This window comes from Pelodiscus sinensis, chromosome 19 (genome assembly GCF_052426305.1).
Source record: "Pelodiscus sinensis isolate ZL-2025 chromosome 19, ASM5242630v1, whole genome shotgun sequence".
Lineage (NCBI taxonomy): Eukaryota > Metazoa > Chordata > Testudines > Trionychidae > Pelodiscus > Pelodiscus sinensis.
The window spans coordinates 10,254,706-10,270,866 of record NC_143070.1 but is presented as its reverse complement, the minus strand read 5'-3'; the positions used below and the strand labels follow the sequence as shown (position 1 = coordinate 10,270,866).

Below are 16,161 nucleotides of genomic sequence, written 5' to 3'. Positions count from 1 at the left end.
CCAGAGAGCAACCGGACAGGAACAGATGGAAACATTTTATTAAAGCGAATGATTCCCACACAGTTTCTGACACACAAGTTACACAGGGGCTGGGCACGGAGGGGTCCCTGGCCTCTGTTTATCGGAGGCTGGGAATGGGAGACAGGAGAGGGATCACTTTATGATTCCTTCTTCTGTTCACTACCTCTGGGGCACCTGGTATTGGCCACTGCGGGCAGACAGGACACTGGGCAAAATGAGTCTTTGGTCTGTCCCAGCCACTCTGATGTTCTTATGTTCTCTTGTGAGCACCTCTCACTAGCTACTCACAGACAGCTCCCTGCCTGGCTTGTCCCATTCCCAGACACTTACATCTCCCCCGTAACTCAGGCTTAGGGGGCTCACAGTGTCATGCCAGGGATTTTCTGAGCAGCTACAATTTCAGCCAGTGATGTTCAGCGTTGCAATACCCCATCCCCAGTCTACAGCATGTTCCTTGTCTCTAGGTCTACAGTGGAGAGGAAAGTTCCCAGCAGGCAGCAGTTTCAGGAGCTGGGGGCCAGCTGTTTTCCTGATCCCAGCTGACCCCCAGAGTTCCCAAGGCAGGTGGGGGTCTAGTGAGGGGCAGAGCTGTCAGGCTGGTCATTGATCTGAACTCTCTTGTGCTTTGTCTGGTGAATTCACAGAGCAGTGCGCGGCGGGATTTGTGCAAAGAGAGATCAGCTTGGCGTGGAGCTCTGGGAGACGGGGGGGTCTCAGCACGGGGAACTTTTTTGAAGGGTCAGCTCATGGTACAGGGGGTTTCACAACTCAGGCTGGGCCTAGAGAGCCTCCCCCCAAGAATGTGCCCAGGGACCCCAAGATTGGGGCAGGGGAAGGGCCTCTAATTTGGTCCCATCGTTTGTCCTGATTTTATCCCTTCCTCTCTGGCTGTGCCAATGGACCCAGATCTCTGCAAATCGCCTCCTGCTGCTGCAGAGCCTCCAGCTTCTCCCCAGCCCTGATTGGTTAATTCTGTGTCCTGTCACCCCCACCTCCGCCTGTCCCTAGCCCGGCTGTTAGTTCTGCCCCTGCCCAGCCCCCACCACTACCCTTCAGGATTTGGCTGCTTCCTGTGGGTGCAGAAGGTTCCTTCTACTTTGCTCCTCTGGATCTGCGAGGGAGAAGATTCTGGGGTCAGAGATATGAGGAGCCAGGGGCTGGGTACAGGGGAGTCCTCCAGGGTCACAGAGATTGGGGGGGGGTGAGGTTAGCGGAGCTGATGTCAGGGAGACAGTCGGAGCTCGGTGTCTGTGTCCCCCACCCAGAGCCAGGGTCGGATTCTCTCCCCAGGGAGGGAGCCCGGCGGGAAAGTGAAGATCGGGGCCTCGGTTCCAGCATCGATAAATGTCACCTGGCCCCAGTCACAGTCCAGGCAAACCCGGATTCTGCTGGGGGGGCACAGGTGCAGGGCGGTGTGAGGGTCAGTGAGAGCCTGGAACTGGTCCCCCCACCGCCCCACAGCCCAGATCCCGTCCTTAGGACTCAGGCTGATCCATCCCTTCCTGCTCACTGACTCTCTGGCCACCCCCACAGCCCAGAATGGCCCATTCCCCACCTCCACCTCCCAGTAATGTCTCCCTAAGGTGAAGCTCTCACAGCCCAGCACACAGGGCACAGAGACAAATTTCTCCGGGGTGTCGGGCAGTGGCTGCCATGTGTGTCCCCATCTCACACGTTTCCCATCCTCCGACAGGACGAGGTTGGGATGCGCCGTGTCTGGATCCAGAGTCACATTGGCTGGGGGGGGAGAATCAGAGCGTGAGGGGCAGAGCTCGGCCCTGGGGGGGTCGATGGCGTCAGGGACAGAATCTGCCCCAGCTGGGCAGTGACTCAGGGACTCTCCTTCCTCCAGGGGCGCCCGGCTCTGAGTGGGGAGCAGCCCTGAGGTCTCAGCTAAGCCCAAGGGGCAGCTCACTCCCCAGGCAGGGAGGGGCCGTGACAGAGTCCACGCACCGTGCGCAGGAACAGGGGTGTCTCTGTACCAGTGATGGTTGGCAGGAGGCTGAGTCAGGGGCTGACAGAAGGAAGAGGGGCCCCAGGGAGCTGAGGGGGTCCCAGCGGGGTCTGGGCGGATGGAGAGAGAAGCTGAGCTCACGCGGGGGGAGAGGAAAAGGGGAACAGGACCAGAGCTCTGCTCTCAGCAGCTCCCCAGCTGCCTGCAAAGGGCCCAGGGCTGCCCCTGTCTGTGCCCCGTGCCCTGGTGCTCTGGGGCCTGATCCATCCCTTCCCCCGGCAGAGCAGGGACCCTCCCATGGACTCCTGGGTCCTCTGCAGGGGGCAGGAGAAAGAGCAACGTCCCCGAGTGCCCCAGAGTCCATGCTGGGCACAGCCCGTCAGTCACTGCGGGGGAAGGGACCAAGGGGAGCCCAAGGCCAAGTGGAATTTCGGGTGTGTGAGGGGCTCCAGGTGGGGAGGGCTGAGGTGAGGGTTTTGGATACCAGAGGGGGTACAAGCTGAGGCAGGGAGTTGGGGTGCAGCAATGGCGAAAGGCTGTGGGTTAGCCTTGGAGATGACAGGCTCTGGGTACGGTGTTGGGCTCTGGGCTGGGGCTGTGGGCTTGGGGGCGGGGGCTCAGGAGGAGGAGTTATGGGGCAGGAGATGGCCCCTGGGCTGGGGGAGGGGCTGTTTGTGAAGTCGTTTCCATGGCTGGCTCCTGGCCCATGGTGCTAAGTGGCCTGCCCGGTGCCTGCCTGTCCCGGGGCACCGCACTGTGCCAGGTCCCGCATGAGGTTTTCAGGGCGTTTACCTGTTGTTAGGGGCTCCTCCAGTGCATCCGGCAGAGTGTCTGGGGAGGAGAGAGGGAGATTCAGGTTTGCACAGGGAGCACAGAGCCGGGTTGTCATGTGACAGACACGCTCAGGCCTCGTTCACTTCCAGCCTTTTGTCGTTCCCTAGGCCCAGGTCCTGCAGAGCCGCTGGCATCAAAGCCGCTTTCAGCCCTTTGGTCCCCTGATGCTTGTGGGAGGTGAGGGGTTGTGTGTGAACTGGCTCTCGCCGGGAGCTGCGGGGCTGTTTGCTCAGCGTCTCCACACAGAGCAGCACAACGGGGCCTCCAGAGGCAACAATCAGAATAAGGAGAAAATCACCTTATCCCAGGGGAAACTGAGGCAGGGGAGGTGGGCTCCATGGGCCACATTCACCCAGTGCCGGCAGAGCAGGGCAGGGAGGCTACTTGTGACCCGGTGATCAGTGGCTTCAACAGCTGGGGCTGGGCTTGGCTCTGGCTCACACGGAGTCTCATGGTTACAATGGCCCCGGGTGTCTGGTCCAGGGAGCAGTGAGCCAGAGGCCCAGTGTTACATGGCCCACATCCCTCTGTCCCTCCCCCCGCCTCTTTCCCCCTCCCTCCCATCCCTGCCCCTCCCCAGCCCTCTCAGGGACTTGCCTCTCTCCCTCTCCCCACCTCTTCCCTCTGCCCTCTCCATCCCTGCTCCCCCCCAGCCCTCTCAGGGACACTCCTTGGGCCTGCAACTGCTGGGAGGCACAAGGGGCCCCTGTGCTGGAGGGACCCCTCACCATGGGGGAGGGGCTTTCTCCTTCCCTGCAGCCCCTTGGCCCAGACCGGACCAGAGCTCAGGGAGGGGCTGGACCCGGCTCTACCAAACGGCCATTTATTGAGGGGCCTGCGGCTGGGGGGCTGCACCGCCCTGGGGCACCCGCCCTGCAGCCCTCTGGCTGGGAGAGATGCAGGGGCCCAAGCGAAGGGATTTTGCTGAATGTGGCCTGAAGGTTGTGACCATTCGTGAGTCGGGAGTTGATGGGAGACGCCCTCAGGCCGGGCCCGGCGCCTTCTCCTCTCCCTCGGCTTGGCTAGTGGGAAGTGCTGAGAACTGGGACCAGGGTCGTTGCTCTGTCCATGTTTGGAGACTGAACGTGGGTATTTACACCAGGGCTGGGCAAAATACGGGCCAGTGCCACCAAGCCACGGAATCCAGCCCGTGGACCCCCCTGCTGGGAGCCTCAGGCACATGCAGCTGCCGTGGTTTAAAGCTTGGTTCCTGTGGCTCTGGGCTCTGCAGGGAGGGGGAGGCTTCATGTGATCTTCCCACCCCCAGCCCAATCCTCAGCTCCGATTGGCTGGAAACAACCGGCCAATAGAAACTGAGAGTTTGACCTGGGGATAGGGGCAGCACAAGCCTCTTCCCCCTCCCAGAGCTGAGAGCCACATGGAGGGAGCAGTCTGCAGTTTAATGTGATATGGGGCTGCAGCAGGCAGGGAGCCCAGCCTGCCTTGGGGGATGCTGCAGGGCTGCTGGCTGGGAGCTACTTAGGTAAGTGCCTCCCAGCCAGAGCCTGCCTCTGGCACCCCAACCCCTCCTGCGTCCCAACTCAATTCCCTAGGTCACCCTCCAAGCTCTCTGTACCCCCTTCCCCAGGTGACAGTTCCCTCCCAGACTCCGTACCCCGCTCCGACATCCCTTCCCCAGGCCAGAACATTCTCCTGCACCGACATCCCCTCCCTGATCTTGCACCCCAATCCTCTGACCAAGGTCACCACCCCAAACTCCCTTTCAGACCCCACTCCATCTCCTGCACTACAGTCCCTTACTCTGTGCACCCTTCTGCACGCAGCCTCCACCCTAAATCCTGCACCCCCGCCGCAGCAAAGTGCAGCCCTTGGCCACCTTCCAAAATCTTGGAGTGGTCCCCACCAAAAATTATTGTCCCCCCCCTCCACCACCACCTCTGACTGATGCTGATTGGCTCCGCTTGGGCCTGATGAGCCCTGTGCTTGCTATAAGGGAAATGTTTCCCACAATGACCTTCCTCTTAAAGTGCCGCATTCCTGAGTTGTTCTGCAGGACACAGATGTGTTGCCCACGCAAGGGCTGTGTCTAGACTACATGGCTCCATCGATGGAGCCATGTAGATTAGGGTTGTAGGCAAAGGCAAATGAAGCCGTGATTTAAATGATCGCGGCTTCATTTACATTTACATGGCTGCCGCGCTGAGCCGACAAACAGCTGATCAGCTGTTTGTCCGCTCAGCGCTAGTCTGGACGCTCCCCTGCCGACATCAAAGCCCTTTGTCGGCAGCCCCATTATTCCTCGTGGGATGAGGTTTACCGGGGCTGCCAACAAAGAGCTTTGATGTCGGCAGGGGAGCGTCCAGACTAGCGTGCTGAGCCGACAAACAGCTGATCAGCTGTTTGTCAGCTCAGCGCGGCAGCCATGTAAATTTAAAGGAAGCGGTGATCATTTAAATCACAGCTTCATTTGCCTTTGCCAAAAAAACAAATCTACATGGCTCCGTCGACGGAGCCTGTAGTTTAGACATACCCAAGGTGTTTACAGACAGACACCAAATGTGACCTGCCCAGGCCAGGGAGCGATGTCCAGAACCCCCTGCGGAGAAGTGACCCGTGCACATCAGCCTGTGCTGAGCAGTAATGAATCAGAAAAGAGTAACTCAAACATTGCTTGGACAGCCCAAGCCCTAACCATTAGAATTTCCTGTGTGTGCAGTGTGTGAATTATACAAGCCCCTGACTGTTCCTAACACAAAAGTGATTGGAACAGGATTAATCCGGGTATAATGTGCCTGTGCGTTACAGGTCAGATACCATAAGAGATGGTCCTAGCATCACAGGACAGATTATTCATGCCCCTCTATGCCCCAGGAGAAGGGAACTGGGCATGTTTCTTTCTCTCTCTCTTGTTTCCCACTCTCACAGTCACTGTAATAGCAAAGGCTGCTTCTGAACAAATAAGGGTTTGAATTAATCAACCTGAGTGTCTTGAAACCCAAGTCTGTGCCATTCACCCCCCAATTACATAGAAGCATCCTCTAATTATGAACCAATTGACCAGCACCATTCTCCTTCCCTAGTCCCCCAAGGTACCTTTGAACTCTCTCAGCGTCTCCGACAGCGCAATAACTTTCTGGGAGAAACCATGGACTCGCTTTACCAGTTCAGGGGCCATCTCATCTGGCTCCTGGGCCTGCCCCGTCTCACACCTGGAGAGAAACAACGTCCCATGGTGACACTGCCGTGGTTCCCAGCCTTTGGACCCCTTTTCCCTCTATGAAAATTTCACGAACTCCCCTTCCCTGGGGCAGAAAAAAAGAAAAGGAAGAGAAAGCGAAAGAAGTATCAGGCCTAGTCCTTACTTTTAAACTTTCCACAGGCCCCCTGCAGGACCATCGGGACCACCAGGGGTCTGTGGCCCACAGGTTGGGAACCGCTGTGATCCAGCTGTGAGTGACTCAGTCCTTAAGCTCTGGTTTGGGGGTATTTGAATCTCCGCGGCCAACTCACCCCTGGGCCTCCAGGCGCTGAGGGATTGGAGGTTCCCAGAGGAAGGGCTGGAGGAATTTGCCCACTAGGAGCTAGATTGAGACAGAAGCTCCCCCCTCCTCCACTCATTCCACACAGGTCTCCAAACAGCCCTCGGGCGGGAAAGACCCTGAATCCCTGCTGCCCTGGGCTGAATGGTGCCCAGGGCCCAGCAGGGACAGGCCCATGTCCCACCCCTCAGTCCTGGGGCAGCCCATCCCCAGGGAGGTGACATGGTAGAATATACCACAGGCCAGTCTGCGCCTTTCCCTGGGTAACTGCAGAGTCGCCTCTAAAAGGGCGAGGGCCTCAGGGTTAAATGAGTCAGATTTGAATCCCAAATGTGACCTTCCTGCTGTGGAGCCCTGGGGAGAGGCAGCGAAAAATTCACTGCCCAGTGTTTCCCCAGCGCTGTGAGGTGTGTGAGAACCACCGACCTGCTCAAGGTGCTTCTGACGTCCTGGGGAGAGGGAGAGAGAGAGAGAGAGTTTCAGTCCCACCTGACACACACTGTGAATTCCAAGGGAGGGATTTTGTGAGTGAGGGGAAACTAGACGTTTCCTGGCCCCAGGGCCATGGATCCCTGAGCGAATGGGGCTTTGCCATCTCTAGCCTCTCTGTGCCTGTGGGTCTGCACAAAACAACAATTCCCATGCCAGGAGGGCGCACACGGAGCTGGCCTGTGACCTCTGACTCCTGTGCCCACCTGTTAGGGGCTGTCCTGTCTCTGTGGTGGGATCCGGGGAATTTCCCCTCAGTCTCACCTGCAGGAATTCACTTGCCGGCTTCTGACACTTCCCCTCCAGCTCCCGGATCCGCTCGCTGAGACGGGAAATCTGCTCCGAGAGTTTGGTGACAGTGTCGGTCCCTGCCTTCACGATCATCTCGTGCAGCTTCTCCAGCTGGGCCAGCAGAAGTCGCTCGTGTTCCTGCAGGAACTGCCGCAGGCGCTGAAACTCGGCCACAATCCTCTGCTGCTCGACTCGTGTCCTTTTCTGGAAGAAAAAGAACCAAAGGAAGAACATCAGCACCACTGATACAGGGACATGGATGGAGCCTGGGGCCATTCACAGAGCACTGAGTGTGCAGGGGAGAATCTCTTTGCAAATTCTAAGTCACTGGACAGTGAACAGTCTCCTGTGATTACTAGAGAGAGAATTTTCTCACGTCTTCCTGTTTGGCCCCAGAATCTCATAAAGGACGTTTTTGTGTCCGACGTGCTCTGGATCATGAGTGGCTCATGGCCTCCATGACACCGAGCCAAAGCAGCAGGGAGCAGGACTCAGCACTAGCCCTTGGTGATATTTTCTGCGTTACATTTTTTTTCCTGGGAAGATGCAGATTTGTCACCAAAGACACATTTCATGAATTACTGGCGATGTCACCGGTTGTTGTGCTGCAGAAAGAAATACATGGCAAATCCAAATATTGGCTTAATTTTTCTAGATTTGTAAAGTCTGACTTGTTTTTGAAACTATTCTTGTGTTTTATAACAGTATTTTTCAGGAAAGGGTCAAGTTGAAACAAAACATTTTTATTTTTTCCCCCAAAATTTCATTTGACTCAGCAAAAAATCAAATATGTGATTGGCTAATCATTTGTAAAATAATTTTTCGTTCCACCTATTTTTGTAATGTCCTGCCAGTGAAAAAGATCAGGCGTTCAGTGCTGGCCTTACCATGAGGCAAACTGAGGCGGTCACCTCAGGTGCCAGACTATGTGTGTTTGTGGGGGGCACCGCTAGGATCGAGAGTGTAGAAAATTGTGTCTGCTGCTGGTGCATATGTAGACAGCAGAGCAGTCCCATGGGAGGAGTAGAACAGGAAGAAGGCAGAACTGAGAACTTTCAAAGTTTCGGCCCAAGTGAGGAGGCATGGGGGCATGGTTTGAGCTGCCCGCCTCAGGTGCCAAAATGTTGTGGGCCGGCCCTGCAGGCATTTGCTCTGCTCTATTCACAGCCATGTTCACAGAGACAGGTGGGAAGCTCATGATACCACCTACATGCTTTGTTAGCCTATAAAGTGCTACCAGACTACATGTTGTGTTTTAAGTTTACCCTGTTACAGACTAACTTGGCTACCCCGGAAGCTTCTGTTTACAGAGTATGTGGCAGTGGTTTCTACCCTGTGGTTTTTGTGCCCCGGGGGCAATGGACCATAGCAGCAAAAGACTTAGACTGAAAAACAACTGGACAGAGTTCAGCTGTTCACACAGAGTCGATTTTCAAAGGGGTCAAAGAATCTCCCGTTGACATTTCCAAAGGGGTCCACAAATGCACAGAGGGTTGAAGCGGCTGGTTTAGGGCCCAACCCTAAGGAGGGATTCTGCTAAAACAATGAATTGTGATTTCTGGGTTCTCATTCCCTGGCTGATCACGAGAAACCATAATCCAGTCCCTAGATTGTCCTGGCCCCTCCTTAGTGTCTGATTCAGGATTAGCTGCCCCTGGCTCGTTACAATGGCAGGGTAATAACGCCGGGCACCTACCAGGTACTCCTGGCTGGTCTCCTCCCTGCTCACTTTCAGTCCCTGCAGCTTTTCTCTCTCGGCTCTCAGAGTCTGCAGATGGGCCTGGAGCCTTTCCTGGAGACGCAGAAACATTTCATGTGACTAAGCAAAACATCAAATGTGAGATTTGCTAATAATTTAAAAAGATAATTTTTGGTGCAACCCATTTCTTTAATGTCCTGCCAGCGAAGATTTTTAGGTTTTTAATTTTGTTTCTGTTGTTGTTAGTTTCAGGATAAGACTGGGGGGAGCTGGTCCAGCACAACCACACACTATACTCACGACTGCAGGGCTCGGCAGGTGTATGGGATCGGAGACACAGAGTCACAGTAACAGACACTGGGAGTGTTTTCAGAGTGTTTGAAATTGTCTGCCCTTGTTACAGTAGGGAGCTGGGGTCACATACTCAGAGGCTGCATGCGCGGGGGTGGGGGGAGATCGCAGGGGAGGTTGCTGGAGGAGAGGAGGGACACCATGAGCATCAGGGACCTCCAGAAAGACAGGGTTGCATGGGGGGAGGAGGAGGGACTCAGCCAGGCAGGTACAGAGTAGAAATCCGGCCTGGCAGCCACTGGTGATGACCTAGCTCTGGCGATTGCAGGTGTTTGCAAACACCCCTCAGTGCCCCTCCTCTGTTCCCACCGCTGGTTCTTTCTTTACCCACCTGCTGCTGGTTGTGTGCATAAGGCTGTGGCTGGGGCTAGGAGCTCTCTCTGGCTGGCTTGTCCAATGGATGCCCAGCCCCACGGGGCCCCAATTGCTCCCTGGGACCCGGGGAGGCCGGTGCTATAGACACCAATGCATTCTACTCACTACCAGTTATTGCCATTGCCATGAACGTCAGCATGGACACGTGGTGGGCACAAGGTTCCCCCACTGAGTCTAGAGAGATAAATCCCAAAGAGAAATCTGCACAACTGGGCTCAGGAGAGGTGGGGGGGGGGGGGGAGGAGGCTGGGCACAGGCTGGCTAGCCCTTTCAAGGAAGGAGCTCTTAGCAGGGTCCCTGTAAGCCGGGCCCTTGGGCAGCCAGCCAGGAGAGATTCCAGTGCTGCCCAGTTGATTAGCAGAGCGCCCAGTCACCCACAGCTGGCAGCAGGTGTTTATGTGGGTGGTGCACAGCCACACATGCCTTGGTGCACACAACAAAATTTATTCCACACACAGAAATGTACAATTTTAGAAGGAACATTAGTTGTCAGACCTGCTAGTAACATAGTCAATTCTCCTCCCCAGGAAGGGACAATGAAGGGCAGAGTGAGGGGTTGTGGGATACAACCTGGCCTGGGGTAGGTCAAACAGAGGCCCATGGAAAGCCAGACAGAGGAGACCCTGGATCTTGTTCAGGATGATAAGAGCAAACTCCAGTCTCAAAGTCCTGAGAGTCCTGGCTGGGAGAGCAGGGCTGTTACTAGCCAAAAAAAAAATACCACTGTGGGTCTTTTTTGGGAAACTGAGGCAGGGCTGCCCCATGCCACAAGGGGCCCTCAGACTGTCCCTGCTTCCTGCAGTCCCACACCCTTGATCCTATCAGCTAAATTCCCAGGGCGGGTGCTGCTCTCCTGTACTCCCCAAAAGTCCCACGAGGGCAGGAATCGCAATTGGCATTTCCCTACCTGGAATTCTTCAGCAGCTTCCTCGGCAGGAATCACGGTGTGATCCTGGTGCCTCTTGGATTTGTCGCACACCACACAGATGGGGATTTCATCCTCTCTGCAGAAGAGTTTGAGAGGCTCCTGGTGTTTCTCACACAGTCTCTCTGGGGCTGGTTCCCTCTCTGCCTGCAACCTGAGTGCTCTGGCTGCCTCCACAATACTCCTCAGCTGCCTGTTCGGCCTGAGGTTCCCCTGGGGAAAGGTCCGTCTGCACTGGGGGCAGGAGACGCCTGCGGTGAGCCCCCCACAGCACTGGGCGATGCAGGCTCGGCAGAAGCTGTGATCACAGTCGAGAGACACTGGATCGTTGAAATAATCCAGGCAAATGGAACAGGTCACTTCATCCTGGAGCATCTTTACTGGATTCACAGCAGCCATGGCTTCTGGTACAGGGGAGACCAGAGAGTTTAGTTTCACTTCCTTCTGCTCAGAAATGGGTGGGTTGAGCTTTCTATCATTAGGTGTTGCCTTCCTGGGTGTGTTCTTATGTTCTTTCTTTTTTCAGATTGTACAGGGTCTTTGAATGAAGCGTGATGAGTCCAGACTGTTCATAACTCCTCCGAAACATCTGCCAGGCCCCAAACTTGGGACTAGGCACTCAGGGTGCGTCTATAGGGCACGCTCATTTTGGAAGAAGCTATTCTGGAAGATATACAGGCAGTCCCCGGGTTACGTACAAGATAGGGGCTGTAGGTTTGTTCTTAAGTTGAATTTGTATGTAAGTCGGAACTGGCTTCCAGATTCAGCCGCTGCTGAAACTGACCAGCGCTGACTACAGGAAGCCCGAGGCAGAGTTGCTCTGCCCTGGGCTGCCTGGAATCAGCCGCTGATCAGTTTCAACAGCAGCTGAATCTGGACGCCTAGGACAGAGCAGCTGGGGCGCTGCCGGGTAGGTCCCCGCAGGAGCGGCGCTGCGGGGACCAACCGGGCAGCACCCCAGCTGCTCTGCCCCAGGTGTCCCCAAGTCAGCCGCTGCTGAAACTGATCAGCAGCTGATTCCAGGGAGCCCGGGGCAGAGCAACTCTGCCTCGGGCTTCCTGTAGTCAGCCGCTGATCAGTTTAAGCAGCGGCTGACTTGGGGACACCTGGGGAAGAGCAGCTGGGGTGCTGCGGGGTTGGTTCAGTAGTGCCGAGGAGCGGCGCTGCAGGACCAACCCAGCAGCCCCAGCTGCTCTACCCCAGGAGAGAAAAGCCTGGTCTGCTGGGGGGCACACTAGCTGTGCCCCCCCAGCAGACCAGGGAAACCCGGACGGCGGGACCGCGGAGATGCGCCGTGGTCCCGCTCGCATCCTCCCCAGCTTTGCTCCGTGTCTCCCTGGTCTGCTGGGCGGGGGGTCTCCAGGAAGACGAGGAGCAAAGCCGCGGAGGGGCTTGGGCAGCCCAGGCGCTTCTGGGCTGTCCCACTGCCGGCTTCCGCCGAGGCTTTGCAAAGCCGCAGAGGGGCTCGGGCAGCTGGGCAGCCCAGGCGCATTTGGGCTGTCCCACTGCCGGCTTCCCCCGAGGTTTTGCAAAGCCGCGGAAGGGCTGGGCTGCCCCGCTGCCCCAGCCCCTCCGCGGCTTTGCAAAGCCTCGGGGGAAGCCGGCAGCGGGACAGCCCAGGCGCGCCTGGGCTGCCCCGCTGCCCGAGCCCCTCCGCGGCTTTGCTCCGCGTCTTCCTGGTCTGCAGACAAGGGAGACGCGGAGCAGCTTTTCTCGCCCCGGAGTACACGGGGCGAGAAAAGCCCCGTTCATAACTGCATAAGTCGGATCCGCGTAAGTCGGGGTCTGCCTGTATCCCGAAATAAGAGCATCTACACTGTAGTAAGTTGAAGGTCGGCAACATGGAGTCAATAGGCCTGAATAAAGACCTGTAACATGAAATCAGCAACAGGCCTGGAATCTAGTGAGCAAGACTGTGGTTCAGTAACGCAGGAGCCAAGAAAGAGGCCTATTGAGAAAAGGAAGTTACCTTGGTATAGGAAGAGGGGAGAGATAGCTCAACAGTTTGAGCATTGGCCTGCTAAACCCCATGTTGTGAGTTCAATGCTTGTGGAGGCCACTTAGGATTTTGGGCCTAAAATTTGTTAAGGATGGTGCTTGGTCCTGCTGTGAAGACAGGGGACTGGATTTGAGGTCTGTTCTAGGAGACAGGCAATCTCCGTTTATTTAACAGTTCTTCAAGATGTGTCTCCATGGATGCTCTACTGTAGGTGTCAGACACCCAAGTGGGTGGCATCCCAGGGGCGGGGCTTCTCCTCTCATGCCAAAGGGCCCCTGATGGAACCAGGCAGAAAAGTGGTGCCTCCTTTTTGGTGCCTCCTGTTCTGCCCTGGCAGGCGCTGCCCCTTCTCCCGCTGGCCTGTGCCTGGCCTCCCTCCGTCTCCCAGCACCACAGAAAGCCCCTTGGCATGAGCCCGTCCCCTCTCACAGGCAGCTGCCTCCGTCTCCTCTGCCCCGGGAGGCCGGCTCCTCCCAAGCACTGCTCGCCAGAGGGGGCAGCAGTGAGCGGGGGAAGGATCAAGTCCTGCTGAGGCTCACAGCTCCGGCTCAAGCCCCAGTGCAAACCCCGCAGCTGGGCCCTGTCGCTCGCCTCCTCCACGCTCAGAGGGGAGTGGAAGCCCTGTTGCCTCAGGCCCAGAGACGAGGCCTCATCTCCCACATCCCTGGGGCAGGATGGGCAGGCTGGGCTCTGGGCCCACGTCCCCCTCAGCCCACAGGGGAAGGGGGAAGCTGAGAGAGGGCAGGGAAGCAGGGGGCCAGAGCCTCCTCCCCGCAGGCTGGCCCAGTGCAGTCTCTGCCTGCTGGAGCCTCCTCTCACCAGCAATGGGGCCTGTTCCCTGCTGGAGGATCAGCCTGTTTCCTTTCCCGGCTGCTCTGCCCCGAATTGCCGGCTAGAGACAGGCTCCCCCGCCCAGACTGCCCAGCAGGGCTTGAACCCCCAACCTGCATCATTAGCACCAGCTCTAGCCAGGCACTGCAGGCAGCCTTACGGGCCTCCCTGTGGGAAAGGAGCCGGGGGCAGCCACAGGGACGGTGTGTGGGGCCCAGGGATCAAGGAAAGATTTAAAATATCAACTTCCAGAAAGAAAGGCACAGACAGACCCTCCTCTGCCAACCCCTGCCCCACGTCCCTAACTGCCAATCTGAGCCCCACAGACAGACCCCCCCCTCTGCCAGCCTCTGCCCCACGTCCCTAACTGCCAATCTGAGCCCCACAGACAGAGCCCCCCTCTGCCAGCCCCTCCCCCCACATCCCTAACTGCCAGTCTGTGCCCCATAGAGCCCCCCTCAGCCAGCCCCTCTCTCATGTCCCTGACTAACTGCCAGTCTGTGCCCCACAGACAAAGCCCCCCTCTGCCAGCCCCACCCCCACATCCCTGACTAACTGCCAGTCTGAGCCCTACAGACAGAGCCCCCTGTCATGGCTCCTTCCCCACTCTGGCATGATAAATGCAGAAGTGGGGGCCAGCAAGTGTACCCCAAAGCCTTATCTACCAGGCTTTGGTATAAAACTTCCCCCAAAATCTTCAAAACCTAGATTTTGGGAATAGAACTTCCACTGCCACCACCCAAATATTGATAAAGAAATCAGGGGAAAGATCATTTGGGAAATCTCACCCCTAGAATAAAAATCAGGGCACACAATTAACCACTGCCAGGTTAATAAAAAGAAAAGAAAGAACTTTTATTATTACAACAAAATTCCTGTTGCCAGCACAATGACTAGATGGGAAGGTAACAAAATATACACACGGAGAAGCCCCATGGGCCTGGAACTTAGGGTATGTCTGCACTACAAAGTTAATTCGAACTAACGGACGTTAGTTCGAATTAACTTTCATAGGCGCTACACTAGCGCTCCGCTAGTTCGAACTTATTTCTAACTAGCGGAGCGCTTAGTTCGAACTAGGTAAACCTCATTGCACGAGGACTAAGCCTAGTTCGAACTTAGTAGTTCAAATAAAGGGCTGTATAGCCCCTTAATTCGAACTAGTGGGAGGCTAGCCCTCCCCAGCTTTCCCTGGTGGCCACTCTGGGCACCACCAGGGAAAATCGTCTGCCCCCCTCCCGGCCCCAGAGCCCTTAAAGGGGCATGGGCTGGCTATGGTGCCCGTGCCAGGTGCAAGCCTGCCAGCACCCAGCCAGCAGACCTTGCACCTGGCACGCCATGAGCCAGCCACCCGATGCCCCCCAGCCCTCTGCCTCTTCCCGGGACCAGGCTGGCGGCTCTCGGGAGCCTGGCCAGGACCGCAAGAGGCGGGCACCCGCCTGGTCTAGTGCAGACATCGTGGACCTCATCCACGAACTCCGCACTAGGCACAGGAAAGTGGCCATCTAGGGCAGGAGAGCTGCCAGCCTGGCCACTCAGGAGAAGGTTTGCATGAAAATCAGGATGGTCCACTGAGACCCCCGACCCTGAGCCCTGAGCTTAGAATGGCTGTACTGGGTCAGACCAAAGGTCCATCTAGTCCAGTAGCCTGTCTGCCGACAGCAGCCAACCCTAGGTAACCTGGAGGGGATGGACCAAAGACAGTGACTAAGCCATTTGTCTCGTGCAATCCATCTCCAGCCTTCCACAAACTTTGGGCAGGGACACCATTTCTACCCCCTGGCTAATACCATTCCATGTACCCAAACTCCATGACTTGATCTCACTCTGTTCTAGTTGTAGCCTTCACAGCCTCCTGCAGCAAGGAGTTCCACAGGTTGACTCTTTGCTTTGTGAACAACAACTTTCTGTTACTAGTTTGAAGCCTGCTACCCATTCCTTTCCTTTGGTGTCCTCTAGTCCTTCTATTATGGGAACTAATGGAGAACTTTTCTTTATGCACCCTCTCCACACCACTCTTGCTGTTATAGACCTCTATCATATCCCCCCTCCATCTCCTCTTCTCTAAGCTGAAAAGTCCCAGTCTGTTTAGCCTCTCTTCGTATGGGACCTGTTCCAAACCCCTGATCATTTTAGTTGCCCTCCCCTCTCCCAGCCTCTCTCTTCACCTCTCCCACCTCTTTTTCCCAGTCTCCCCCAGTTTTGTTCAATAAAGAGAGATTCTATTTTTAAACACGTTTTCTTTATTTTGTACATCAGGAAGGGGGGCTAGGGAAGGGTAAGTGGAAGGAGGTGAGGGAGGAATGGGGTACGCACCCCCGATGGGGACGACTGGGGTGTCTCTGCGGGCTTCTCGGGGTGGAAGTTCTCATGCAGCCCCCCGATTGCCCCCTCCCCCTAGATGGCAGCCTGTGGCAAGTGCAGCCAGGCTGATGGCCGAGTGCTGTGATGTTCCACGAGTGGGCACTCAGGGCACTCCAAGCCAGGACTGCTTTGCAAGCGGGGAACCCTGAGAACTGTCTGTCCGGGGTGGGGGTCGGGTCCCTTTAAGCACAGCCCTCCGCTAGCCTGAGACAGCAGCTCCACGGTCTAAGTCCTCATCTGATGCGCTGCCGGCACTGCTTCCGGCCATCCTTAACCTCGGTTCAGGGTCTACTCTGTGTGGACATGCTAGTTCAAATTAGCAAAACGCTAATTCGGACTAATTTTTAAGTCTAGCTGCGCTAATGACATTCCATGAGCAAATGCAACCCACCCGCATGGGCAGGGTGTGATTAAATGGGCAGAGGAGAACGATGCTGCAGAAGATGCGTGGAGCATGAGGAGAGGATAACGTGCATGGAATGTGAAACCAAGACCCAGGAGCAGATCTTGAGGCAGCAAACAGAGCGG

General features: G+C 56.4%; 1 protein-coding gene across 2 annotated transcripts; it reads right to left on the bottom strand.

Annotated features, from left to right (window-relative positions):
• Window positions 1-588: 588 nt before the first annotated feature.
• LOC142823283 (zinc finger protein RFP-like) lies at window positions 589-10,876 on the bottom strand. Of its 2 annotated transcripts, XM_075914141.2 has the most exons (7): window positions 10,422-10,876; window positions 8,786-8,881; window positions 7,063-7,293; window positions 6,736-6,758; window positions 5,864-5,979; window positions 2,768-2,806; window positions 589-1,758 (listed from the first exon to the last, which is right to left on the bottom strand). In XM_075914141.2, the coding sequence occupies exons 1-7, from the start codon at window positions 10,836-10,838 to the stop codon at window positions 1,244-1,246; spliced, it is 1,437 nt and encodes a 478-aa protein (XP_075770256.2). In that variant the 5' UTR covers window positions 10,839-10,876; the 3' UTR covers window positions 589-1,243. The 2 variants fall into 2 exon arrangements, with proteins under 2 accessions (XP_075770256.2, XP_075770257.2); XM_075914142.2 differs by lacking the exon at window positions 8,786-8,881.
• Between the last annotated feature and the right edge of the window lie 5,285 nt (window positions 10,877-16,161).

What these genes read in the sequence shown, in the direction of transcription:
- LOC142823283 (XM_075914141.2), bottom strand. Translation starts at nt 10,838, where the DNA reads ATGGCTGCTGTGAATCCAGTAAAGATGCTCCAGGATGAAGTGACCTGT. An exon ending in AAGCTGCTGAAGAATTCCAG is followed by an intron (nt 8,882 to 10,421) that starts GTAGGGAAATGC and finishes CTGCGTCTCCAG; the next exon opens with GAAAGGCTCCAGGCCCATCT. An exon ending in GACGCTGAGAGAGTTCAAAG is followed by an intron (nt 2,807 to 5,863) that starts GTACCTTGGGGG and finishes TCTCCTCCCCAG; the next exon opens with ACACTCTGCCGGATGCACTG.